The 26759-nt window shown below is 34.7% G+C and overlaps 1 protein-coding gene across 2 annotated transcripts in view; it reads right to left on the bottom strand.

Moving 5' to 3' along the window:
• Positions 1-26759, bottom strand: part of bbg (big bang) — a 316775-nt gene that overhangs the window by 20212 nt on the left and 269804 nt on the right. For both annotated transcript variants that reach the window (XM_065351257.1, XM_065351258.1), the window contains one exon: positions 362-3408. In XM_065351257.1, the coding sequence (XP_065207329.1) occupies positions 362-3408 (3047 nt within the window). The remainder of the gene's footprint in view (positions 1-361; positions 3409-26759) is intronic.

Genomic DNA, 26759 nt, shown 5'->3' with positions numbered 1-26759 from the left:
CAAAATTCGAAAAATCAACTTCGGCAGATGAAAATTTGTTCGGAGGTGAGAGTGACATGAACTTTCAGTGAGTCAAATTTCAGCCAAATCGGAGGTGACGAGTTGACTGTTGGGGGGGGGGAGGAGGTCACAATTTATCATGTAGATTTGAGAATAAAGTTAACTGCAGTCTTAAGAATACGATTTTGATTTTTCAGTTTAATTTTTTACCAACCAACCTAACAAAAATAGAACCGAACTTCGATATCTACCTAGTACCTACGTCTAATTCAGCACAATAAAAAAATCTAAGCTAAGTAGGTACCTACTTACATCTAATTAAAATACCATCCTACAAATAAACAAAAAAAAAATCACTCACCTGCTGCGAAATAAGGCTAGTAGAAGAAGCAAGCGACGTTATGCTACCAAACTGCTGCTCCTTCAGCAGATTACTGGCAGATCCCGAATTGGTAGTAGGAAGGCTATCTTCGCTGGTCGTCGAATCCATCGAAGACATTCGCAAATGGTTTTGCGACGTCTTGATGCCATTCATTTTAACCAACGGTTCGGCTTTTTCGAACGTCTTCTTGATATCGTTAACGTGAATCGTTGGTTTGGTATCGATCGCAGGCACCGCTGCTACCACCGTCGGAACCGTCGATGTGATTTTCGAATCGTGGAAACGGTCGGATTTTCTACGATCTTCTCGTTTTTGTTGGTTTTTGATGACTTGAGCGTAAACTTGTTTCTCTAATTTGGTAAATGGGACGTCACCCTCGGTATCGCTACTAATACTGGAGTCTTTGATGGCCGACTCCTTCTTGCCGTAATCGACAACGGTATAATTACCATCGCATAACGAATCGCTCATCAGCTCCAGACTCTTATCCAGATTATCATCAGTGTCAGCCGAAGAAGAATTCTCTTTCGTGCTGAAATCCGATTCTTCGCTGTCTTGTATCTCTAAATAAGCCACTTTGATATTTTCACCGGTACCGTACCAATTTGCAGAGCTATTATCTTCATCGTGATGCTTCTCGAGTCTAAATTTGGGTGTAGTTTGGTCGTCGTCTTCGTCCTCAGTGGCTGCTTCGGCTGCAGAAGTCGTCGAAGACGTATTAAAAATACCATTTTGATGATTTTCGAATACGTCTTTGATGAGAGGTGATCCAACTTTGAAATCTTGTCCGCAGCTGTATTTGGCCGATGATAGGACGTTTTTACGATTGATCGCTTCGACGCTTTCGGCTTTAAGTATTCGCTTGCTTTTACCCTCTTTGCCACTGTTGTCGCCGTTACTGCTGCAGCTGGCTTGCGAACCGGAAGTCAATGTTGATATGGTAGATGTAACCGAAACATTCGTTTCGGAGGATAATGTCCTGCGTAGGGTTCGACTACTCGATTGAGATGGCGAATCGTTCGATATCCGGTCGTTGGTTTGACTATCGTATTCGGTATTTGGCGAAGGAGATGAAGGAGGCGAGTACTCTTGGCATAAGCTGGAACGACTCGAGCTGACAGCCGAATCATTATCGCTGTCTTCTTGTAGTTTACTACAAACGTCCATTCGAGATATGCTGTAAGAATCATTGGTCAGAGATTTGTTGTCTTTCCTCGTATCGGTTGATTTCTCGTTCAATGTATGGTTATTGCTGGGGTTATTGGCGAATAAAGATTTATAAACCGGAGGACCGTACAGAAGTTGTGGGTTGTTGTAAGCATTGGTGACGCTGTTACGAGGAGGTTTGGCAGGAGGAGGCGATTTATTGGTTTTGCTGACTATGTTGTCTGATCTGAGCTCTTCTCGACTGGAATTGAGCGAAGATGATAACGAAGATGCGGATGAAGATACGCCGTAGACTGTTAACGTTTTACGTTTAAAAGCTGGCGAATATTTGGGCATATCAGACGCATTTAGCACCGATTTCCAGGAACTGTCGTATGCGGTGGTATGCTCTTGTTTGATCCCACCTCTAGTCATACTGTGACCGGTTACAGGACAGCAGTTGAATCTGTCCGCTTCTTTGCTCTTGATTTCCGGCAAATCGATGATGGGTTTTTGACTTTCGCACGTCTTCTCGGGTATAACGAGCCCTCGAAGCTTGGACATGGTGCGACGTCTTTGCTCGATCAACGTGGTCAGCGAGTCTTTACGCGACGAGGCGGCCGAGTCTTCGTAGTTACCGTATCGATGAGGCGTGTGCAATACGTCGACGAGACTTTGCGACCTCGAGTGCAGAGTAGTCGTGCCGGTAAAACTGGTAGTTCTGGTCAGCGACGTGTGTTTTTTATCGTTATACGAAGACGACGACGACGACGAAGTCGACGACGTAGACGAAGAAGAGGAAAAGCAAGACGTAGAGTTATTCGGCCCGCCGCCGGTGCCGTTGGTCAAATGGTGAGACTTGTGCTTACGCGGTAACGTACTCGACGATCCGATCGTGTAGGAAGGCGAAGACATCGGCGATAACGACGAATCCGGCGAACAAGAAGAATACGCCGACGAACATGAAGACGACGACAATGTGAGATCTATCGAACTTTGAGTTCTATTCATTATATTTATAGGATTGGTAGAGTCAACGCCGCCGACACTTGCACGCTGACAATGCAACACCGGATACGTATCTTTTGATTTGAAACCTCGCTGTTGCTGCGGTTGCTGATGAAGATGATTCGAGCCACCACCGTAACCGTGATGATGATAAGATGGCTGCGTTGACGACATCACATCCGAGTAACTGCCACCGCGACATCCGATCGAATTCATCGAATATATCGATTTCGAGTAAACTCTCGAATGCAACATGCTGCCAACACCGCCACCATCAACCAATGCGACGTTATCTTCCGAAGACCTATGTCTCGATTTGGATAAATTACCGCAACTCGGACCGGACGATCCGTTGCTAGTTCCTTTACTTCCAGCTTTAACTATAGCGCTGGAAAACATGGCTATTTTATCTTTAACGCTACGTTCGCTTTTCTCGTCGTTTCTCCAAGAAGCATGCCCTCGTGTCCTGGTGGCTGCGACAGGAGCCATACCCAATTCATCACCATTGCGAGTTTTACTACTACTAAAAGACGGTTTATTGTGCGACGACATCGCCATTTTCATCGTGTCTGCATCGTTCTCACTCGGTTTTCGCTCCACGTCTAGTAATTTAGCTTCGTTGATAACGTCGATGTAAGCTGATTTCTTCGTGTAGTAAGCATCGACCGTGTACGAAGGTGGTTCGCTGCCCGGTACGGCTGGGATGGCGGTTAATTCGTACGTGCCGTTTGGTCCGATTTCTTGGTAGTTTTGAGGGAATTCGTGCCCATCTGGAGGCATTCGCGAGTATGCTGGAGGCGATGAAGGTACGTTCAGAATGACCGGAGGCGAAGATAGCGTTAGTAGTGAGTCCATTTTGGTGTCTTCGTCCTCTGTTGGAACAGATAAAGAAAAACAAACAGATATGTTAGTCAATTGTCGCAATAGGAGCAAATAAACATCGTAATTTAGTAAAAAAAATAATAGGTAGGTAAGTACATTGGTTATTATGAGGGATGGGTAAGGTCTCGTCAAAAGTGGAACTCGCAGAAGAACCTTTTGAGGTAGCCATCTCCGATTTTTGGAAAGAGCATACATGATCTAAAACCCCTCAACCAGAATTTTGGGACCCCATTTACTGGTTATTCGATTTTTGGCGAATTTTTGAAAATCCAAAATTGTCCATTTTTGGGGATTTACGCTGTTTGAAAGAAATATTCAGTAAAAATGACTAAAATTTCGCGATTTTTGACCATTCTGGAACTTCCAGCGTGATTTTCAATTTCCCCAGAATTTATGAAATTGATTTGGGTATGCTCTAAATCGTGTTGTATAGCTGTTTTTCGACCAATTTAACGAGTTCATCGACATTCTAACTGATTTTCAGGCAGAAACCTAGAATGAGCTTTTCTTCAGTTTTGGAATATTTTTTCTATTCAAAAATTATGTTGGTCGAAAAACACACTCGAGGACTTACCTGGAAATCAGTCCAAATGTAGATTAACTCGTAAATCAGGTCAAAAATCAGCAACAGCTCGATTTTCAGAAGCCCAAAGTGATTTCAACGACTTTTGGGAAAATTAAGAATTTTTGGAGAAATCGCAAATCGCACTAAAAGTAAAGGATCAAGAATGGCTCGAAGATGGTGAAATTCGTATCTAGGAGGTTAGAGTTTTAGATAAGATGTAACCGTTATCATTTTCAAACATTTTTCTTCGAACAAAAAATTTTTCGGTTTTTTGAACCTTTTCCTTATAAAATTATGCTGATATTGCTGGGTCAAAAAAAAAAAGGTACTGGAGATGCTCGCCTGGAAATCGATCTAAATGCCGAATAAACTCGTACCTACATCAGGTCAAGAATAAGCCACAATCCGATTTCTAACGGTTCAAATTAATTTTCGTACGTTTTTTGATTAAGAAATTGAAAATTTCTGGAGGAATCGTACATCGTGCTGGAGGCTTTAGAATTACTCAAAATGATGAAATTAGGTTCGAAGGAGTTGTATATTAAATTCAGGGTTAATTTTCATCATGTTTACTGGATACTTTTTTTTCTGAAAAAAAGCATATCTATTTGGATTTTTAAAAATTCGCAAAACATCAAAAAACCAACTTGGCTAGTTGAAATTTTGGTTGTAGAGGTTTTTAGACAATGCTCGTTCCAAAAATCGAAACGCCGTTCAAATCAGATTTTTCTAGCCCATTGGCTCTAAAATACGTCAAATTTAAATTTTTGGAGAAAGCAAGAAAATAAGTAGGTATTTTAAAAACGATGTTTGGCAATCAAAGTTGGTTTTTTTTGTTTTTAATAAATTTTAAAAAATTCAAAACTTTACCAACTTTGGCAAAATTTATTAATTTTTCTTATATGAAATTTAACCACACTCATCAGAGGCCTGTACAGAGAAAGATGACAGCAGCATCTGATGGTCAATTCGGATTCTTTCAAGAGCACCATCAAGAAATTTCATCAATGAAAAAATAATTTTTTGACCACAATTATTGTATTCATTTGATCCAAGTAGGCAAAATTGTGAACTCTCTCAAACATAAAATTTTCATCTCTGAAGGGAGGTCACTAAAAATAACTACATTGGATATTTTGAATAGTCCATCACTGGTTATAGAAATTTACAGAAAAAATGTCACATTTTGTGCAACTAGAGAAGATAGAAGAATTGAAAATCTTATCTACCACCAAGTGTTTAGATGGAGAGGTGAAAATCTTATCTTTACAAAAAAGATGTCCACAATAGGTGCTGTTTACAGAAAATCAGTTAATAATGTTATAAAAATGAACAAAAAAATGATAAAATTCTATCAAAAGAAGTGTAAAATAATAAAGAACTGGTTTTTACAAAAAAAATTAGTCAAAGGCATATAATAGTCATTCAAGCCACCGAACAAAAAAATTAGGACGTATTTCCTCAGTAAGTAGCTAAAATTTTAGGTAGGCTATTGTTAAAAAAAAAAAAATGTCACGAGATCTTCACAAAATTGCTCGAAATTTTTTTTTGAAGTGCAGCTGAATTGCAATAAAAATTTGAACATGATGAGAAAAACATGAAATGTACAATTTTTCATCATTGCTCTCTCATTTCCGAAATTTGATGGATAAAAAATTATGAAAAATAGTTCAGAGAACATTTTTTAGCATCTGAAAGAGGGAAATAAATTTTGAATTTTTTTCCATCATCTTGATCCCTTCCATCATTTTAGGAATAATTTTCCAAAATCTGTTTCATCTATGCGCCCAAATCCACGATTTATTCAAACAATTCAAGTACTCTTGCAAAAAAAAAAAAAAAATAAAATAAAATAATACAAATAAAAAATGTGCCTTATTAAATTAAAGTTCTCAAAAAATAAATACAAATTAATTCATGCTATTGAAGGCTCCATTGTGAATTTGACAGGATTTCAAAACATCAAAAACTAAAAAAGGTAAAAATTGCTCATCCATTTCTAGAACATCGATTGTTGATTTCTCAAGAACCGGTACCTAATTTTTTATAATAAAATTTTCTCCACACTGAATTAATATACGGAATATGTTCTGTTTGACAAGTTGGCAAATTAGCAAATGCGATGCTCTGGTTACTACATATGTATATTATTCGTACACGTACCTAGAGACCTACGTAATGCTGTAAATTCATCGAGTTTAATATACTCGTACCTACGATATTACTCTAAACTGTGTTCCTAAATAAGTAAGTATAGGAGGCGATAGACTGCGAAGAAAAAAAAAATTATAAATTCTGTTTGAAGAATCAGAGTAGAAATATGTCGGTGTAGAACCTAACCTAAATTCAATCCGCATCCACTTATGAAAATATTGGCGATAGAAAACGCTCGACGTAATTCTCGTGTAAGTGTTATATGCTCGTATTGCGTTAATTGATATTCTTTGTGCGAAACGTGTGATGCAACAAGGTTGAAAATTTTCAACGTTTAGTTATTGTTACGGGTGTGTTACGCTGGTTAATAGGAGAATAACACATTCGTACGACAAACGAATCGTAAATATATAAAAAGAAATCCGCCATAGACCTAAATAGCAGTATGAACAAAAACCGATAAGATGACAAAACGATACCTAGGTAATCAAATTATCTTTGTTGTGTTGTGTGTACTTGATAACAACTACTTAATTGTAAGTAGGTATAGGATAAAGGTCTTTCGAAATATTGATAATAATTGGGTTTAACTATGCTTTCAACTAAGTATAGTTCTGTAAAATATGTCATAACTCAGATTATTGATTAATTTTTCAAACATTGCTCAATACTATGCAGATGTAAGAATTCCATAAATTTTTCAAATTTTTCAGCAAAACTCAAATTGAAATTTGCTTTTGATTTAAATTAAACATACAGGGAACCTTTTGAACTGACGCTTTTTAATTTGAATGAAACCAAACTAGATCGAAAGAGCACGTTCTGAAATCCTCGTGACCAAAATTTCAAGTGCTAAACTTCATTTTTGAATTTTTGGCGAATTTTTGAAAATTCAAAAAATACAAAAAAGATAATTTAGTGGTGATTTTTCATACTTTTTTTGAAATATTATTTTTTTAACTATAACAAAGTGAACCAAAGTGAATGATTTCTTCAATAATTAAAGTCCCTCACTCCAACATTACCTACCTAGGTAGTTTTGACCAGTTCTGGAGCCTCCAGCAATGTTTCTGTTTTCTCCAAAAATTTCAAATCGCTCTGAAGGGGCCAAAAATGAACTTTAGGTCCTATAACTTTGGTCTATGTTTATTGGGCACTCTCTCAACCGTTTTAGGCTCGAATTTCAGGAAGCCATTTCAAGAAAATATTTTTAATCAATTTGTAAATTCCAGAAAAAATGAAAAAAAAAGGTGTCACGAGCAGTTTTTTTGTGGCCTTGATAATCACAAAATCTAAACTATAAACGCCAAAGCTCATTTTTGGTTCTTCCAGAGTGATTTGAAATTTCTGGAGAAATGTGAAAATTCGCTGGAAGCTCCAAAAAGGTCGAATTGCGATAGAGAGAAAATTTTGTAAAAATTCCAAAAAATCAGTCCAGTAATAATTGAGCTAGTATGCTCAGTCAAAAAAAAAACAAAACACAGTTTTGTGAGTCATTCCAGTGCAATTCCCACATTCCACCAAATCAAACTCACACGCCATATGCTTACAATAAAAAAATGAAACACTTCTCTCGAGACTCGAGGGGTCCCAAAGACCTTGGCAAATAAATAGACAGCTAATCGTACACCAACATCAAAAGCATACCAAACCTCACCTTATAATAAATTTCACAACCTGTACGAAAAAAAAACCAAGTCAACAAATTCACTCAACTCCAAACGAAAGTAAATTCTTGGCATTTTCCTATCACATATCGTAAAATCGAACAACAATTCCTCGCGCATTCCAATCGTTTACCAAACATAATGCACTGGAAAATCGAAACAAATATTTCAACGATGAGTTATCAAATCGAATCCATTGCAGAGTAGGTACATAATAAAGTAAAATTCCAGTCGACAGAATAGCGTACCTACGTCTCAAGGTCATTCTACAATTCGAGTCACTGACAAAATAATATTGTAATATAAGTACTCGGTAAAGGTCACGGATTCCCATAGCTCTGGCATTCTATCTATCCGATCCAATCAGTAGTCATGCATCAGGTTACTGTACCTACTCCTCGTATTTCCGAAATCGACCGGACAATTTTTCACGCTACCATTAAATCTCCTTATAGAAGAAGACGACAGTCGACAACCGAAGACCGAAGCTCCGGAGTCCGCAGAGCAGAGTAATCACGCATTGGTCATGATTCATAACTCACGATCAGTGACCTGTACCGTATAATTTACTAATTATTTTATTCGCACGCCTTCTAGCCAAAGCCCGTATACGTCAAAGTCGAACCAGTCGCAGCTCCGTTGAAAATTCAGGTCATCGCGAAAAATACTCGTAAAAGAAGAAGGAACGAAACACTCGAGTCTGAAACACACAACGAGATCTCAATTTCGCTAATTCTCCTCGCAACCTGACAGGTATCCCGCATCGGAAAAGCATCCGAAATAACGCCTTCTTCGGGTATTAAACAAATAAATCAGATGTTCGGCTCTCCTATCCTATTCCTATCCTATCGTACGTCAGACAAATTTAGGTCGAAATCTATCATCTAATTAACTATCCACATATACACAAGATGAGTGTATTATACGAGTAGTACGTGCCTTGCTTTTTCCATAGCGTTAAACGAACTTTTTTCCAAGTCACCAAACAATATAACTCGTCCATCACTTGACCACATAATTAACGTACTCGTATGTAATGTACATATTTTAAACGTTCGCTCGCCGCCCTTCTTGCTTCTCTTCTCTATATTATATTCTATAATGCGAACCTTAATAACCGCATTCATTCGTCTTTATATTATCGTACATTTAAGCACTAACACCCGAGCTCCAGCTCGAGCCCGAGTCGGTCCAGCAGAGTTTTTTTTTCTTTTTTATATTCATATACGTATGTACGCGTAATTCCGCGCGCAACTATTAACACTGGTAATTAGCTTTATAAGGCAATTACACTGTACGCGATGTGCATTTATAAAATATGTGCATGCTAGCCGCTCCGATAGCTCGTCTCTTATACAATATATCACGCTTTTACACTCAGTTTTCGTTCAATTTTTATTTCCTTCTTGGTTCATATGTACCATAGTTGATACGAGGAGGGCACTATCATGCGTATGTAATGCCATCGTAATTCGTATATTATCGTAACAGTAAATCATCGTTTTTAATGGTCATAGATCTTTTTTTCATCTGGTGTTAAATTGGATGGTGTAAAAATGGAGGTGTTTTGGAGTTATGGTGGTCTTATTCACTTGTAACATTTTTTTCTCCCACTTTTGAAGCTATTAATATTTTTTTTACAGCGAGCCTTAGCTCAGAAAACGTGGTAGAAAATTGATTTAAAAAAAAAATTGATAACACAACATTGGAATGTGTTATGTATGTTGTAACGTTTGGAATTTGAAAACGATTCAACTATTATGTGAGTGAGTATCTACAAGGGTAACAATGATTTAATTAAAAATTACAAAGCTTGCAACATTACAAAAAAAAAGGGTTGATGGGTTTTTTACTGAGAAATCATCACTGACAAACTGACTGTAGTCGAATTACAGCCTCTGCGAAATTATTCCACTGCATTCATAATGTTATTTTCTCAACAAATATTAAAAATAATTTTCTAAAAAATTCCTACTTTGAAAACCTAAAAGTTCACAAGGATCCTAAAATTAATCTGCGGAGGTAGAAAGCTGAAATTTTTAGGCACTAGATAACTCTGTGAACCTGTTTTCTTCCAAAAAAATCTATACCAATCGTCAAACTTTTCTACGGTTATATGATTTTAAAAATTTAATAAAAAATTAGGTTTTCTTAAATTGAATAATTTTTCTATTTTGCACAAAAAAAAATTGAGAATGTCTTTAAACAAAAAAAATTTGGTATGGCTAGTCAAGTTGGACACTAATCGAATGTTCCTTTGAGGTAAATTTCTCAGTCAATATTTTAGACTTACTTAGGTATTTATTTTTAGTAATTATTTAGAATTTGAATTTTCAGCGCAGCTCTTCAAATTTTTGGAATGAAAAATCGTTTTCAGGATAATATCCAAAATTTAAAACTTAATTTTTTAAACTAGGGCAAAGCCTTTCGCCTGCTTTTATCCTAACCGCAGCCAAATTGATTCATGTTGTTAGCGTAATTTTTGAAAAAGTTAAAAAAAAGAAGAAAAGATGAAATGGGAAACTCAGTTTACACTTATGTTTTTTCCAAGGGATTTTCCTAGTTTTTAAAATTTACAAAACACTTATACCTTACTTGAAAAAAAATTCTGAAATCTTTTTGACTTGATGAGATTACAAAAAAATACCGCAAAATCGAAGAATTACGTAGGTACCTATCTACTTAATTAAATTAAAATAGAGAACATTTTCAAAGTAGGTAATAAACCAAAAAATTGGGATAAAAAATTCAAAAAGCTATTAAATAATCTGAAAATTGATGAATCGTGATTCTCGTACAAAAGTACCTACAAAGGATTTTTCAATCAAAACATTAAAATTAGTAGAATTTCTACAATTTTTAAAAATTTTGTTTTCTTTTGAAAAAGAAAATTGTTGAAAAATTGATTAAAATGATAATACAAGAGACTGAAAATAAATAAATGTCTAATAGAGCATTTTCATTGGGGTTTGCAGAATGAAATTTTATTACTCACATAAGTATACCCAAGTCCCAACGCTATCTAAGAACAGGACAATTTTATGAATCACAAAAAAATCATATCAAAGCATTTTTTTTTTTTTGGATGATTAATTTCCCAACCTTTCAATATGAAATATTAGGGTGGATCACCAATAAAAAAAAAAATCGTTGGATTTTGACCAAATTCAGCAAAAAGCTTCACTTTGAGTTGAAAGTTACTCAGAAAAAATCGTTCAGCTCCGAAGGTGCCCCTGGAGGTAGAAATGAGCCCTCAAAGAACACACATTTTCGAAAAAATGGTGTTTTTTCCGCTCTTGTTGGTACCCAGCCTGTTTTGGGGGACATGGCCCAATCCCAAATGAAAGTATTTGAGATTCTGCGTCGATCAATGCTATTGTCGTCAAAATCCAAGACCACTTTAAGGCTCAACTGAGCGGTTAAAAATTTGCAAATCGGTTATTTTTGAATAAATTCGTGTAATGAAAATTTTTTTATTCGGAAATATTTCGTATGAATTTAGCCAAAATAAGTATTGTAAAATATCATTGCTGAAACTGGGGAAATATTTTGGAACGCAGTGGTATCAATTTTTTGTTCATTACTGGTGCCATTGCCAATTTCAAAAAATCGAGAAAAATAGCCAAAAACTTACAAGAATTATTTCGATTTTTTACCTCACTCATTACTAGATAGGTATTTGTTCAGGTGAAGCAGCTGAAATTGCATTCGCTAAAACTTCAAAAATAATGGAAAAAATTTCTAGTTCTGATATCTTGATGTTGAGAAGCAAGATTTGGCCTTGATTCTTACTCAAAAGTCAAAAAAGCACTGAAAAAGGGTTAAAAATTCTTCCAAAACAAAAGTAATCGAAAATAGTTTAAAACTGTTCCAGATGAGTTTGAACTCTTTTCATGAGAAAAAAGCTCTAGAGTTTTAACTTGGTTTTAACAAGAAATTTTTCGCAATAAAAATTTGAAAATGACCTTATTAAAAAATTGGAATATTTTTCTCAACATTTTTTGATATTTTAGGTGATTGAAATTTCAACATAATCCAAAAAAAAAATGATAATAAAACAAAACCAATAAATAGATTTGGTACCTGACATTATTATTTACAGCATTGAAAACTCAAGAACAAGTATTTATTCTTCTTTCACCTTCTTGAGAAAAAAATCTCAAGTTGAGAAAATTTGTATTAATTTTGTTTAGTCAAGCATCTTTAAATTTTTCAAAATTAAAAAAAAAATGGTTCATACAATTTAAAAAAAATCACCAGCTATTTTGTTGGATAGGTTACCTAATGTTATTTTTATAAATTTTTGATTTTTGAAACATACATTTTTTAATTTTTTCGTGTTTACTAACAATTTAGACATAAATGACTTTTTTTAAAAATCTTTCCAAAATGGTGCATCGTCTATCTTTTAGAAAAAACTAATTGTGAAAAAAAAATACCGGGTGGAATTAAATCAATCTGATTTAAATCTAGCTTTAAGTTTCTAAAGTATCGATGAATTCGTTAATCGCTTCACATGTTATGTAAGCACCACCAGAAAAATAATCTTTAGATAATACAGCAAGCTTTTTCAATGTGATCTACACCGAGGCCAATCAAGTATATCTTCAAGTATGAAAAAATTCTACAGAAAACTGCTCAAATTAAGCTTCGGAGAAATAAAAATTATTCTACATAAAAATTCTGTTGTTTGAAGAACCTTCAGCAGGTAATGGAATACCTATTTCAAAAATTCGCAAAAAAATCCAACCAACAATGCACTTTAATTTTCCCAAAACCATCACACGGCGTTTTTTCGATACTCGAATACCCCCTCAACTACCCATCCTACCTTTGTTACGTTCTGATCGGTTGATAGGTGCCGGGTGAAGAAGGGTTCCTTGTCAGAACACACGACATCGACACGTACCGATCCGATACCGATATAACACATACGACCACGGAGACAGACGATTCGCGTTAATTAAATTGCCGACCGTATAAAATTCAAGGAGGAAGAGGCACAATCACATAATAAATACCATACCGATTCGTTTTACACGCATTCCTAAAGTATGAGTCATATATGAGGTGATGAAATTCGGTGTATTTGTCATGTTTCATGTTCAAGTACTTTATCTACCTAGACTAGTAGTAGACCTAACCTACGCAATCGAAGAGATAATTTGTCATCATCTTTTTCCACGAGAAGGTATTTTCGATGATGGAAGAATTTTTTAGGATAAGTTAATTTCTGTGTATGAGAATAGGATTAGGATTAAACGAATAAGTAAACACTCTGCATTATAAATACTACTACATATTGATAGGATTAAAAGATAAAGCACTCATTTATTTTTTTGAAAATAATTCTGACAATTTTTCCAATACTTACTTCAACGAAAATTATCCAAATCATGAAATTATATTCATTCCATTACTGGAAATTTCTCTATTTCATTCGATAATATTTCACTACTAACTCAATTCCTATTCGGATATCTCTGACGCCCAATGTTTTTCTAGTAAATTCAAAAACTTATCAGTATAACCAACTCAACGTCATCGATTAAGTACTTATTCGTATTCCACGATGACTATTTTATATTGACGTTTCACGAGATGAGTCTAGTTCTGAAAATACCTTTCAATTGTTCATCGTATATTAATGGCAATGACTAAGTTCAGCTCGTAGATATTTATCATTTGCACAGATTTTCGAAATTGCAAAGCTACAGTAACAGTGAGATTTTTGATACTTAGAATTGGCAAATAAAAAATGAGTAAATGCAGTGCCCAATTTATGTAGGTGGCAAAACTTTTGGTCCCTCCAAACTACAAACAAGCTCTTTCAACATAAAAAATTAGTCCATCCTTGGAAAAACCTCTCCCACTTAAACAGACTTGAAGAAATCATTATAACCAGACTGAGAATTGGCCACACAAAAATCACACATAATCACCTCTATGAAAAGGCCCCAAAACCCACATGTTAATTCTGCCTCTCAGAACTCATATCTGTCCAACACTTACTATTTCAATGTCCCTCCTTACATCAGCACAGACTGTCCCTACAAATAGATGAAAGATCCCTATTCATACCAGACGACCCTTCCGAAATTAAAAAATTCTTAGACCTAATTAAAAAACTTGACCTTACCAACTCGATTTAAATCTCATACGACGGGTGTAATAATCAAGTAATTACAAACACCCAAAAAAAAAAAAAAAAAAAAATTATGTAGGTAAATCGAGTAATTTTTCATTCAAAATTCAATTCCACGAAACTCTAACCTAAAAAATTTGAATTTTTCAACGGGAAAAATATTTTTTACAAGACTGAAGCAATTTTCCAGCTTTGAGAAAATTTCTGAATAACTTTGATCAAGTTTTCTCGGAATTTTGGATGGATTTAACAAATTTTGAAATGAACGATGAAAATGTGAAAAGACGTAACAATTCTTATGAAGTTATGATCAAAGATGGCATCATCTTAAAAAGATATGTATTTTTTGGGGCGCAATCTCAATCAAGTGAATTTCTTCGACAATTTTCTTTGTGAACACCGATTAAATTTCATCAAATTTTTAGTCGTATTTAAAAATAGGTCATATCACATCAACTCTTTAAATTTAAAAATTCGGATTTCGTCATCTCAATTTTTCAAATCTAAGAAGAAACACATAGCTCCTAATTTGGAACAGAACCATCTCACGTGTAATTTTTCTGCATCGAAAACCATTCCCATAAACGAATTAAATTATTTTTCTATTAGCCAGCAATAATCCCTTTTTACCGTCCAGAAAACAAAATGCCTCAAAGCAACACGCGAGAATCGAGTTGTAAAAAATTAAATATATTTTAAATAGGTATAAAATAATACGATACTCATTCCGAAGACTCAAATATATCGAAATCACTCGAAAATTTTAATTTAACGTGAAAAAAATCTACGTCTACATAGCCATTTTTACGCGGCCATTATAGGTCACAGAGGCAACGGTATCAACGCACCCAAAAATGCTAATTTCATCCATTTCTTAATCAAATATTCGTATTAATTTGGCCCGGCGACGATTACGAAGCCGGCGCGGCGGATGGTAGTACGAGTAATAATTTGGAAGGAAAAATTTCTGAATGAATTACACTCCGGTAACCGGTTTCTTTTTCAACGGTCGTTTAAAAAATTTAAATTCAACTGCCAACGTTTTTGGAAGGCAGAGGCACTTCCGATTGGACGAACATCTGGTTAATTGCCTTTTTTTTCTTCGTCATTTTTTAACCACGATGCATCATATACTCAGCTATATAGGTAGGTAAAGTCTAACTAAGTACTGGATATCGTATAAGAATTCTGGTTAAAAATAAGAACATTAAAAAATCGAGGGTTGTGTTCTTTTTTAGACACATTCTTGGGTGCGTTTATAAATAGCGATTTTCGTCTCGATAATGTTAAACGAGTACGTGTAAAGGATATGATATTTTTACCATTACTAAAATACCTATTCGAGTTCCGCCTTTGGTATACAAAAGACGAAATACATGTATGGGGACTAATGCGAAACACGACACCGGGAATATTTCATCTGCGAGGTTTCATTTTTCGTCGTATTTGCAGGAAATACTCGATCGAAAAAGAATTCGGATCGCAATTAGCACAAGGTAGGTAAGACTAGGTATCTACTCGGGAAGTGAATGAGGGGAAATTTTTCTCAATTAAAAAAAAAAAAATTATTCGATAATCATTTTTATGGAACTTTGGCCAAGTGTTCATCTTATCTATGACCTTACATAATTCGTTAAGTCGAAAAATGATTTTTCTAAAAACAATTTTCAAAAAATAAAATTTTCACAAATTGATCAAAAATAAAAAAACAAATCTTTACCTCGAGTTCGCAGCGCATAAAAAAATCCATAACAATTTTTTTCAAACTCCTTTCCGCAATTTACCAACACCGCACATAAGTATTTATTAATTGTCGAAATTCACACACAGAAAAATTGTTAATAACGCAGATACCCGGTCAACAAACTAATCAAAATATTCGAAAAATTTGCAAAAGTAAAAAAAATCACGACACTTAACGTGAACCACAAAATTCGTAGAACGTACACTAAAAACCAACAAACACTACGTATTACGATTTACGAGTATATTTTAGTCCCGTAAAATACGAAATCGACGACCGAGCACGTACGTAAGTACTCACTACACTACCGGCCAAGACAAACTAAACTGGTGATCGGTGATCCAGCTGGGATCGCCGATCCCGATCATCATCGTTGCGGCTGCACAGCGAAAAGGTTATGAAACGTGTTGCAGTTTGCGCACGCAACATTAGGTAGCAGATTTACCAACAAGTTTACTCAACCTGGTTCCGTGTACTCAGTATGGCGTATTTTTGAGCTTTTGTTTTGAGAGAAAATCAATTTTTTTATGAGCTGTTTTTTTTGAATAAGAAAATATTATTTAGATCAGATCGTGCGGAATTGGTAGATTGCGTTTCAATAGGTGGTTTTGAAAGCATTTTTTAATCCTGATTATGGAAACAATGTCTAAATAATTCTATCATGGGAAGTTCGCCCACCAATCGATTTTTCATTGCTTTTTATTAGCTGATGAACATGAAAATTCTCATTTTTTAGGAGTATTCATTTCACAAAAAAAGGAACAGGTAGGTATACAAGTACACACGAAATTACGAAGTTTAAAATTTTTTTCTGATGAGTTCCATTAATTCTTTTTCCTGCGAATCAGTTTTAGAGGTGCACATTTCAATTTGGCCAAACATTTTTCCAAAGTTATGCCTCGTACAGAAAAGCAAAGGATCTTTACCTATACTAACCTGGAAATTTTATGCTTTACAATTTTGGTTGTCCAAAAAACCCATGAAAAATAATAGGGTGAACACTGAAATGAATAAATAAATTTTATGGGCAAACAGAGGGTCCCATGAAAACAATGAATGGAAACAAAATTATACTAATTGGTAGGTAAGTATACAAAATTTCCTATCAATGAAGTCCACTGGCATATTTTTTTTGGGAAATTTTGTTTTCGAGATATTTTGGCTGAAAATTTAAATGCTTAATTTTCACTTGAAATCACAAATATCTCAATAACTGAGCCTTTCAGAAAAAAACTAACGGGACTCTTCTGAGAAGAAACTTTACTTTCTACAATTTTTTTAGTTCCTTTTATTTTTTAATAGGTCCCTTTATTCACAGGAAAAATCGATATTTTAAAATCAATTTTAACTTTCTACCACAAAGTTAATTGTATTGAATGAATGAAGAGTTTGATGAAAAAATTGAGCAGAGCCAAAATTGTAGAGCATAAGTTGATTTTTCTACAAATACAGCCCCATAATTTTTTTTTGAAAAAACTTTGCTCTTAATACATTTGTGATCTAACAAGGGGAACGTTCATTCAGTCACGCATTTTTTGTACAATCTGGTGAAAAAATTGAATGCACATTTTTTGGGGTAAATAAATTTCAAAAACAGTTATTCATATATTTTATGATTTTAACCCATTTTCTTTTATTTTGAAAAATTTGCATCCAAAAAATAAGTACAATTTATACTTAGGTATCTCATTTAGGTCAAAAGTGGGCCTCAAAACACGTTGGTGGTTGAAATATGTTCTAGAAAAAAGATTCCTGTAGTAGTCTAATCGCACATTTCAGGATTCTGATTTTTTTTTTGTTGAAAAATTGGGCCTCTATAAATCCTTTTGTCAAAATAAAGCTTCCAATTCTGTTTGCAATTCAAAGGCAAAAAAAATATATATTCTCATGCGATAGAAGTAATTGATCATTTGACTTTATTGGGAGCTTAATCTTGGAAATTTTCTAGTCAAATTGGGCAAAATCCAACACATACAAGATATGAAGGCTTCCCCCAGTGGAGTAAGTAGGCAATATAGGCATTCTTATAGTTTCACGATCAAAGGCCATGCTCGTAAAAGGGCGAGGGAGAGGGGGTGGTTGGCGGCCTCAAAATATTTGGCTCTTATGCATCTCAGATAACGCACCCTGACTATGAAAAGAAAGTTTCAAAAATTTTTGAGTTTCGTCTTCTGCCTCTTCTCGTTTGTGTACCGTCCTATTTTTTCACAGTTTTGCTTTCCAAACCTTTGAAGAGTAGATTTTAGACAAGATGATAAAAAAGCAGCAGTAAACATTTTTTCTATTTCGATGAAAGTTTCATGAATTACATAATTAATTAGCTTCTTAGTATGAAAAAATAATTTCAAGTGGGGTCAAAATTTCGTTTTCATTCTTAAAAAATAAAATTTTAAACGAAATTTCTCGTTACTTTCCAAGCAAAGAATTTCCTATTTTCACGTCCTCGTCCTTAACAAAAAACCTTTACAACTCGTCTTTTCCGATTGATCTGAAATTTGGCTCACTGAAAGAGTATGTCACTCAGACTTCAGAACCTAATTTTGAGCCACCAACGTTAATTTTTCAATTTTTGGCGAATTTTTGAAAACGACCAAAATACATACCAACATAATAATGTTGACTGGTAAGGTTCTCAAAAAAAAAAAAAAAAAAAAAAAAAAAAATTGAAAAAAAAGGAAACCACGAGAAAAAATCTGAAGTTTGGTTTGTATACTAAAATCTACACCCCCCCCCCTCCTCAACGGAATCGATTTTCACCATTTTCGAGTTCGTCTAGAGCTTCCAGTAAAAGCTGACTTTTCTCCAGCAATTTCAAATCGCTCCAGAAGGCGTTGTAATCAATTTTGCAAGCCGAAAATTCAATCCTGTGAAAAGTGCGACATTCCGAATCGAATAGGATAGGTGAATCGTAAATCCGAGGGGACTGGTTGAAAAGTTTATTTTTTTAAAAGTTAGAAATTTCTTTGAATAAATTCCAAAATAGTCAATTTTTTCTAGAAGCTTCAGATCGGTTCAAAAATGATGACAACCGATTCGAGAATTCAATTTCAAGAGGTAGAAGAAGATTTGAGAGATTTTTCGCAAAAAATAACGATTTTGGATTTTCTGTTTTTAAATTTGAAAAACTTGTAAAACAATAGGTAGGTACATTTTTCGACCCCTCACCTCGGATTTACGATTTTCTTGACCTGCTAGATTTAGAATGTAGAACTCAATCACTGGATTAAATTTTTTAGATACCATCAAAGTTGATTAGGAACCTCTAACAGAGCAATTCGAAATTTTTGGAGAAAAGTCAATTTCTGCTAGAGGCTCCAGATCGGCTTGGAAATGGTGGAAATAGATTCGAGGGGTACAATTTAGGGGATCGAAGAAGTTTCGAGTAATTTGCTGCAATGAACGGCATGATTGCAAAAATCTTGATAATCCAACAACAATTTATTAAGGTCTTCTCTTCTCTCAATGTTTGCAACGCAGAGAACGTATGGAATTACCTATCTTATGTTTTTCTCTAAAAAAGTTTAAAAAGTCACCATTTTTCAATTTTTTTTTTTTTTAGGCAGGATTCAAGTTTATTCTACCCTAGCTATGAGAAATGATTTCTTTAGCAGATAGGAGAAAGCTAGAGCTGATTCTGCCCTTCGTTTAGGAACGTTAATAGACCCTCTAGATAATCGTTTTTTTTTGGTCATCAGGTATGCAAAGAATGCATTTTATTTAGTCCATCTAAATAGGCACTTTGATTTTTTTTTGTCCCGCAAAACACAAAACTCGTTTATTTCTCAAGTCAACAAACATCGCAAAACATCTCACTTAACGCGCAGTTTTTTTTTTCGCGAATTCCTCACCAATAACAAAAAGACTCCTAGCTGTGACATAAAACGCACCTCTTATCGACCTAGAAATAGAAAACAACTCTAACTGTGGTAAGTGTAATCCTTTTCGTTACACAACAGCAGGAATTACATCGCTTTTGTCGCCTATTCTGGACGTCAACACAAATAAATTACTCGAGTCACGAATTTATCCCTGAAAACAGGAACTTGGAACGTATCCAGCTGCGAAGCCTGCGAGTTGGAAAATTTGAAACGCGGAAACCTGCGCACCTTATAAACAAGACGAATAAGTATAATATAAGAAGAAGGTTTCACGAACAATTGGATAATTCGCGCACACAGGTGTTAAAATTCAATAGGTTGGTAGGCTCGGGTACATCAGCAGGTATTCCTTTTCACCGAATAATATTTCCATCGGTAAAATGAAACCAGTTTTTTTACAACGAAAATTTCCATTAATCAAGTAATTAAATCGAGTAAATATTAGAGTACGTACGGAATTACAAAGGTAATTTGGAATTCGAGTTCGGAATATTGATGATTACTCGCAATATTTACACATACGAGTACACACCTCGGTAACCGAAATACGACGTCATAATATCGATACTATAGGTAGAGGTACTAAAGGCAATAAAATGGCGACACCATTAATCGGCTATGACGTTAAAATGCGCCAGATTAAGAAGCTCGATAAATGTGATAAGGAACGAATACGAAATTGAGCGTTAAATATACCAATAGGTTCCCCAAGATAAGAGTTGAAATAATGCACTTTTCAGATACATTCGTACGAGTATACATCTATACGTATAATACGTAATGACTACTAATAAATTCAGCCTAGGTCTAGACGTAATTTCAAATAACGGTTCGATAACAGACTGCAAATCAGCGCAAATTAATGTTACGCACGTAGGTAATTGCCAACTCGACGCATTGTATTGCTCACGTTAGAGTAACTACCTATACCTACCTATAAGCATACCTTGTTTCCAGATGTGTAATTAAAAATTTACATCGCAGGATTAAAGTCAACGAGACGTTAGTTTGATCACAATTCAATTCAATGAATTTCCGAAATATGGCTGGAGGCTCCTGCAGAATAGCTTGACACCATTTTCAATTGACTCATCACGTTGAAATTTGGGTACCTACAAACTAAATTTATTTTAGCTTTCATCCAACTCCATTGGATAACATTTTGTAGAAATTTCAACTTTCAAAAATCAGCTTAAGGCTCCAGAACTATTCGAAATGGTTCGAAACCATTTTCAATCGATTCAAGCAGTGAAAGCGCATATTGGTAAACATTTGATTTTTGGCGGGTCATTGACCCATAAGTATGGGTTCTCAAGGTCGTCTGTCTGTCTGTCTGTCTGTCTGTCTGTCTGTCTGTCTGTCTGCCTGCCTACCTGCCTGGTCTCTGGTGGTAATTGATTCGTCTGTCTGGCCTCCTAAGGTCACTGACCTACCTGTCTAGTCTCTCAAGGTCGCATGTTTGCCTGTCTCGCCACTTAAGGTCATTGACCCGTCTGCCCGGCGCCTCAAGGTTGTCTGTGCGCCCATCAGACCTGCTTAGGTCATTGACTCATTTGTCTGGCTACTCAGGGTCGTAGATCTACCTGCCCAGCTTCTCATTCAAGGTCGTATGTGAGCGTGTCTGACCTCTCAAGGTCATTGACCTATCTGGCCGTTCTATTAAGGTCATTGAACCACGTGTCTGGTCTCTCAAGATCACTGATCTGACCTATCAGTACATGCCTCTCAAGGTCGTCTGTCTTCTTGTCTGGTTTTTTAAGGTCAGCCCACTAACAAAAAAATGTTCATTTTCTGGAAAACTGTAAGCCCTCCAAAAATAGTTTATTTTCCCTTGTAACTATTATTGTAACTAGAAATCAGGTTTTTGGTATAATAACAACTAATCTTTCGATTATCTCGTAAATTTATGCAATTTTTTTTTTTTTAACAATTTCGGAAAATTTAAAATTTCTTAGAACTGATGAGAAATGTAACCTCAAAAAATACTCACGCATTATGCGTGAGAAGACCGACTTTTCTTCAAAAACAAATCTTTTACAAACAAATTGAGTCACCTTTTTTTTGAAACATTAGTATAGCAATTTTGATTTGTTTTTGTTTACAATCGAATCGAATTATTTACAAACGATTGGTGATCAAATAAATTGATTGATTTCTTGGTGAATCATTCGCAAACGGATCAATTAATTTATGATTGATTCGTTTTTTTTTTTTTTTTTTTTTTTTGGTAAAACTATTGTACCTATAGGAATTGATCTGTTTTCAAGCGAAGTGAATCGAATCAAATCATTTACAACTGATTAGCGATTGAACAAATCGTTTAATTTCTAGGTGAATTTCTCGCAAACGAATTGATTAATAGTTGATGAATCATTCGCGAACGAATTGAATAATTTCTAGTGAATCATTCGCGAACGAATTGAATAATTTATGGTGAATCATTCGCAAACGAATTGATTGGTATAAATGACTCGTTCGCGAACGAATCGATTCATTTACTTGATTTTTGGTGAATCGTTCACGAACGAATTGAATCATTTTTGGTGAATCATTCGCGAACGAATTGATTTGTATAAATGACTCGTTCGCGAACGAATTGAATGATTTTTGGTGAATCATTCGCGAACGAATTGATTAATAGTTGGTGAATCATTTGCGAACGAATTGAATCATTTTTGGTGAATCATTCGCGAACGAATTGAATCATTTTTGGTGAATCATTCGCGAACGAATCGATTCATTTGCTTGATTTTTGGTGAATCGTTCACGAACGAATTGAATTATTTTTGGTGAATCATTCGCGAACGAATTGATTCGTATAAATGACTCGTTCGCGAACGAATCGATTCGATTCATTTACTTGATTTTTGGCGAATCGTTCACAAACGAATTGAATGATTTTTGGTGAATCATTCGCGAACGAATTGATTAATAGTTGGTGAATCATTTGCGAACGAATTGAATCATTTTTGGTTCATTCGCGAACGAATTGAATAATTTTTGGTGAATCATTTTGAATTGATTCGTGTAAATGACTCGTTCGCGAACGAATCGATTAGTTTACTCAATTTTTGGTGAATCGTTCGCGAACGAATTGAATAATTTTTGGTGAATCATTCGCAAACGAATCGATTTATAAATTGTAGAATTGATCAATTCGTTCACGATTGGTTCTTTCAAAAAATTGGAAAAATTCAGTAAAATGATCAGCGGAATTTCACGTTTTTTCGCTAGGAGTTCGCTACGCCGTCGCTTCGTGTCGTCTCTTCGTCTCTTCGTCTCCTCCCTTAGCTCACTCTTCGCTACTCATCGTTACTCTCCGCTTTTTGATGATCAGGCCACCATTTAGCTTGATTTACAGGAGTACGCCACTACTCCCGGCCATTTGGGGTGGAATAAAATGACGTCATTAAGTATTTATGGTAAAAATATTTTTTCAGGGTGAACATTTTTTTTATGCTATTCATTATTTTAAATGATGCATTTTGTTGATAATACGTGATGTTTGATGACTTTTTATGTTTTCATTATTTTCAGACACAATTTCAGGGATGAATTTGAAAAAATTAATTTTTATTCGAATAATCGAAATTATCAAGGAAAATCTATTTATCAAAATAACTTGTTCTTTTCGCAATTCGCATCAAAATTGCTAAAATGTATTTTTTTTTTTTTACCAAAATTGCAGACAAAATCTTTTTTGGGTAAAAATTTACAGATACCTCAAAAAATTGTTTTTTTTTGCCAAAATTGCACAAAAAACCGTTTTGCATCAAAATACTTAAAAATTGTCTTTTTTTGCCAAAATTGTAAAGAAGCCTGCTTTTCTAAACAACATTGCTAAAAAGCTCTATTTCTGAGTGTTAAAATTGCAGAATCTCCTTCCCTTATTTGAGTCAACATTTCCAAAACAACCGTTTTCGTCGCAAAAAAAGTCAGATTTTTTATTTCAAAATTGCTTCAAGTTGTGTTTTTTTTTAAAAGTAGGAAGGTATATTTATTATTATTCAACTTCAATTTCAACAATGTTCTAATTCGATTTGAAATTATCCTATTTAAATTCTCAACCACATGATTTAGTTGAAGCATACAGGGCGGCATTATTGCAAGTTACGTTACCTACCCTAACAAACTATGCTAAAAAAAAATTGTCTCGATCGATGACCATTACTTCTGACCATTCTATAACCATCATCATCTTTACATCTCTCTTTCTCATAATGAAAGGAAGCAAAAACTACAATCTCATACTGGGAATCACTGATCGCACGAATTTTGCGGTTGTTTCGGCGATACGATGAGCCTGACTGGTGTGATGGAAATGGTGTTGAAGTGCGTTTAACGTGTATGAGTACAGCTAATTCGGCGCATAAAAGTTGATCTTTTTTTTTCTTTTAGTAACCGCTGCAATTTCTTTGTTTCATTCGGAGGTTCACCGTGATAAATCGGACAGATGACTCAGATCGGCCAATGGTTAAACGCAACAAAACACAACACATCTGTAGCAGAACGAAATAATGCTCAGGTACACACGGTTTCAATTAAGGCAGTCGCCTTCGTCTTCTCTCCAGTATACAGTATACTCTCATCTAGTCTCTAGCGAAGCAAAAGTATAGATAAATCTACCTATAGATACCTATAGGCGGATTATTGTCTACGATACGATGTACCTATACCTTATAGCTTGGTAAACCAATACATACAAACTAAACGTCCGGAAAGTTTTAACCAATATTGCCAACGAAGCGGCGATTATTTCCGCTAGCCTTGTTGCCTTGCCATGCATCGGAGCGGTTGACCGTATAGAGTATTATTTCGACTTTTCGCATTCCATCGGATTTTTATTCAAAAATACGAGTAAATATATATATTGCCGAAGAGCTCGCAAACAATGAACGATTTTTGTATAGTACCTGTGTCTCGCCAAACACGATATACTATACAGGTAGTGATCAATAGCAAAAGCGTAAATTCGTAGACCGCCTGTAGTCGCGAGTAGCGCTCATCTTTGGACGAATTTCATTCCAAGCATCATGTTGACTTCTACTTTTCATTATTAGAATGTAAATTATTATCTATTCGTGTTAAAAAAAATTCAAAGTCGTGGTGGGCATTAACAATGTTTGCTAATGATATGTCGTGCTAGATGCAACATTTTTTCTACGTGTTTCCAACGCGAATAACAACATCTTCAGCCTTACAACAAGTATTAAAAATACTACCTATGTATATCACTACACGTCGAATAACGCGTGGTGAAGACCGAGATTCGATTGAAAATGAAATTTTTTACTAATTTTACTCAATCCGATGCTCTCGAACAAGAAAATCTCGTTTCCATTTCATTGCTCGTGGAACCGAAGTACCTAATAAACTTGTCGATTTTCGAATTATCGAATGGCGAATTCAACTTGTTTACTTGGTCTTGAAATTGAATCTACATCCGAAGCCGACCACTCGATCGTATAAAAATGGAATTATATTACTTAGTTCTTAGATAACCGTTAGATTGACTTTGTCCCCCTATGCCTGTTATTTCTCGCGACTTGTTATAGATATCTGGTATTTCCGCGAGGTTTAGATTACCTATACCTACCTACCCATCTTTGCCACATTCTGCTGGCATCCATGAGCGTGCTGTAGAATTTGAAAAATTTCACGATGGAAAATTCACAAGTTTTAAAATGCCTGTTCAGTTTGTGATACTCATGCTCAACAGAGAGTGTGCCAGTGAAATCCTCAAAAAATCTGTAATTAATTTGACAATTTAATTTACGAAATATTGATCATGAACTAAAAAATTTGGAGTAAATTCCTCTGAAAATAGCAAATCTAATTTTTCATTTCACTGCATTTTATGCCTTTCAGAATTTTACAAAAAATAAAAAATCTTTATAATAGACTATTTTGAAAAATGGAACGAAATTCAATCATTTTGAATCTAATTCTATTTTTCTACAGTCCTCGTAAAGGGAGATACCCCAACGTTCAATAGGTAGACATTTTTTTTGAATTAGATGAAGAAAAATCGAAAGAGTAAACCAAAAATGCACTGCCAATCACCACTGAAATTCCACGTGCTGAATTTCATTCTTTGATTTTTGGCAAATTTTTTAAAAATTATTCGAAGTACGATTTTCTGTACTTGAGGAAATCAAAATTTGACCACATTGAAATAGAAAGCAGCTGTTTGATTCTCGAATCAATTTATGGTGGTTTTCATTGTTCTGGAGCCTCCAGCAGGTTTTCTGCCCAATTATTTTTGGAAAAATTGTCAAAAAAAAAAGAACAAAAATGAAATTTAGTGCCTACTTATAAGCACGGATCTCATCTTTGCGACACTTTTGATCAATTTAGGTGAAAATTTTCGAAATCTACTCAAATAGGGTAAAGTCGCCAGTAGTTGAACAGATTTTTGATACTTTTTGATAAAAAACAATCTATAGCTCAAGTTGATATTTTTTTGAAAACTTTGGTAAGTACATCTAAAAGAACACAGTTTTCCTTACATTTTGATTTGTGTTTCACATTCGTAAGTGGATTTTTGAGATTTTTATGATCATTTCAAAAAGTGTCCAAAAACCCCCAGTAATTGACACGACATTCCAATAATTGACACCCCAGTAGTTGACAAAGTATTTTACAATTTTCATCCAAAAATTTTCAACATTTTGAGGTTGTTATTATACCATTTGAAAGCTAATGCGATACACTTTCTTTCTAACTGCTTTTGATTGAATCAGAATCACATTTTCAAGAATGTGAAAAATTCCAATAATTTACACCATATAAATAGATGTAATTTCTAATTCACTTTACAGCACTTATAGCTTCTTGAATATTCATCTCGTACTTTAATCAGACTATTTTGAATAAACCGGTAAAATAATGGTGAAAAAAGTACATTAGAAAATACATTTTTTATACGGTGTCAATTATTGGAATTTTTCATTTTTTAGCGCCTGTAATTGACACCCGGCTTATCGAGCATGAAAATGTGATTATGAATCAATCAAAAGTAGTTAGAAATAAAGTGTATCTCATTAGCTTTCAAATGGTATAATAACCATCTCAAAATGTTCAAAATTGTTGGATATAGAAAAATAATTGTAAAACACTTACCATTAAAAATCAGCAAAAAAAATTCGCAAAATTTTCGTGGTGAAAATAAAAGTTGATAAAACGCAA

Source organism: Planococcus citri, chromosome 2, assembly GCF_950023065.1.
Source record: "Planococcus citri chromosome 2, ihPlaCitr1.1, whole genome shotgun sequence".
Taxonomy (NCBI): Eukaryota; Metazoa; Arthropoda; class Insecta; order Hemiptera; family Pseudococcidae; genus Planococcus; species Planococcus citri.
The sequence above is the reverse complement of the archived record's forward strand: the minus strand, read 5'-3'. Positions and strand labels throughout refer to the sequence as shown.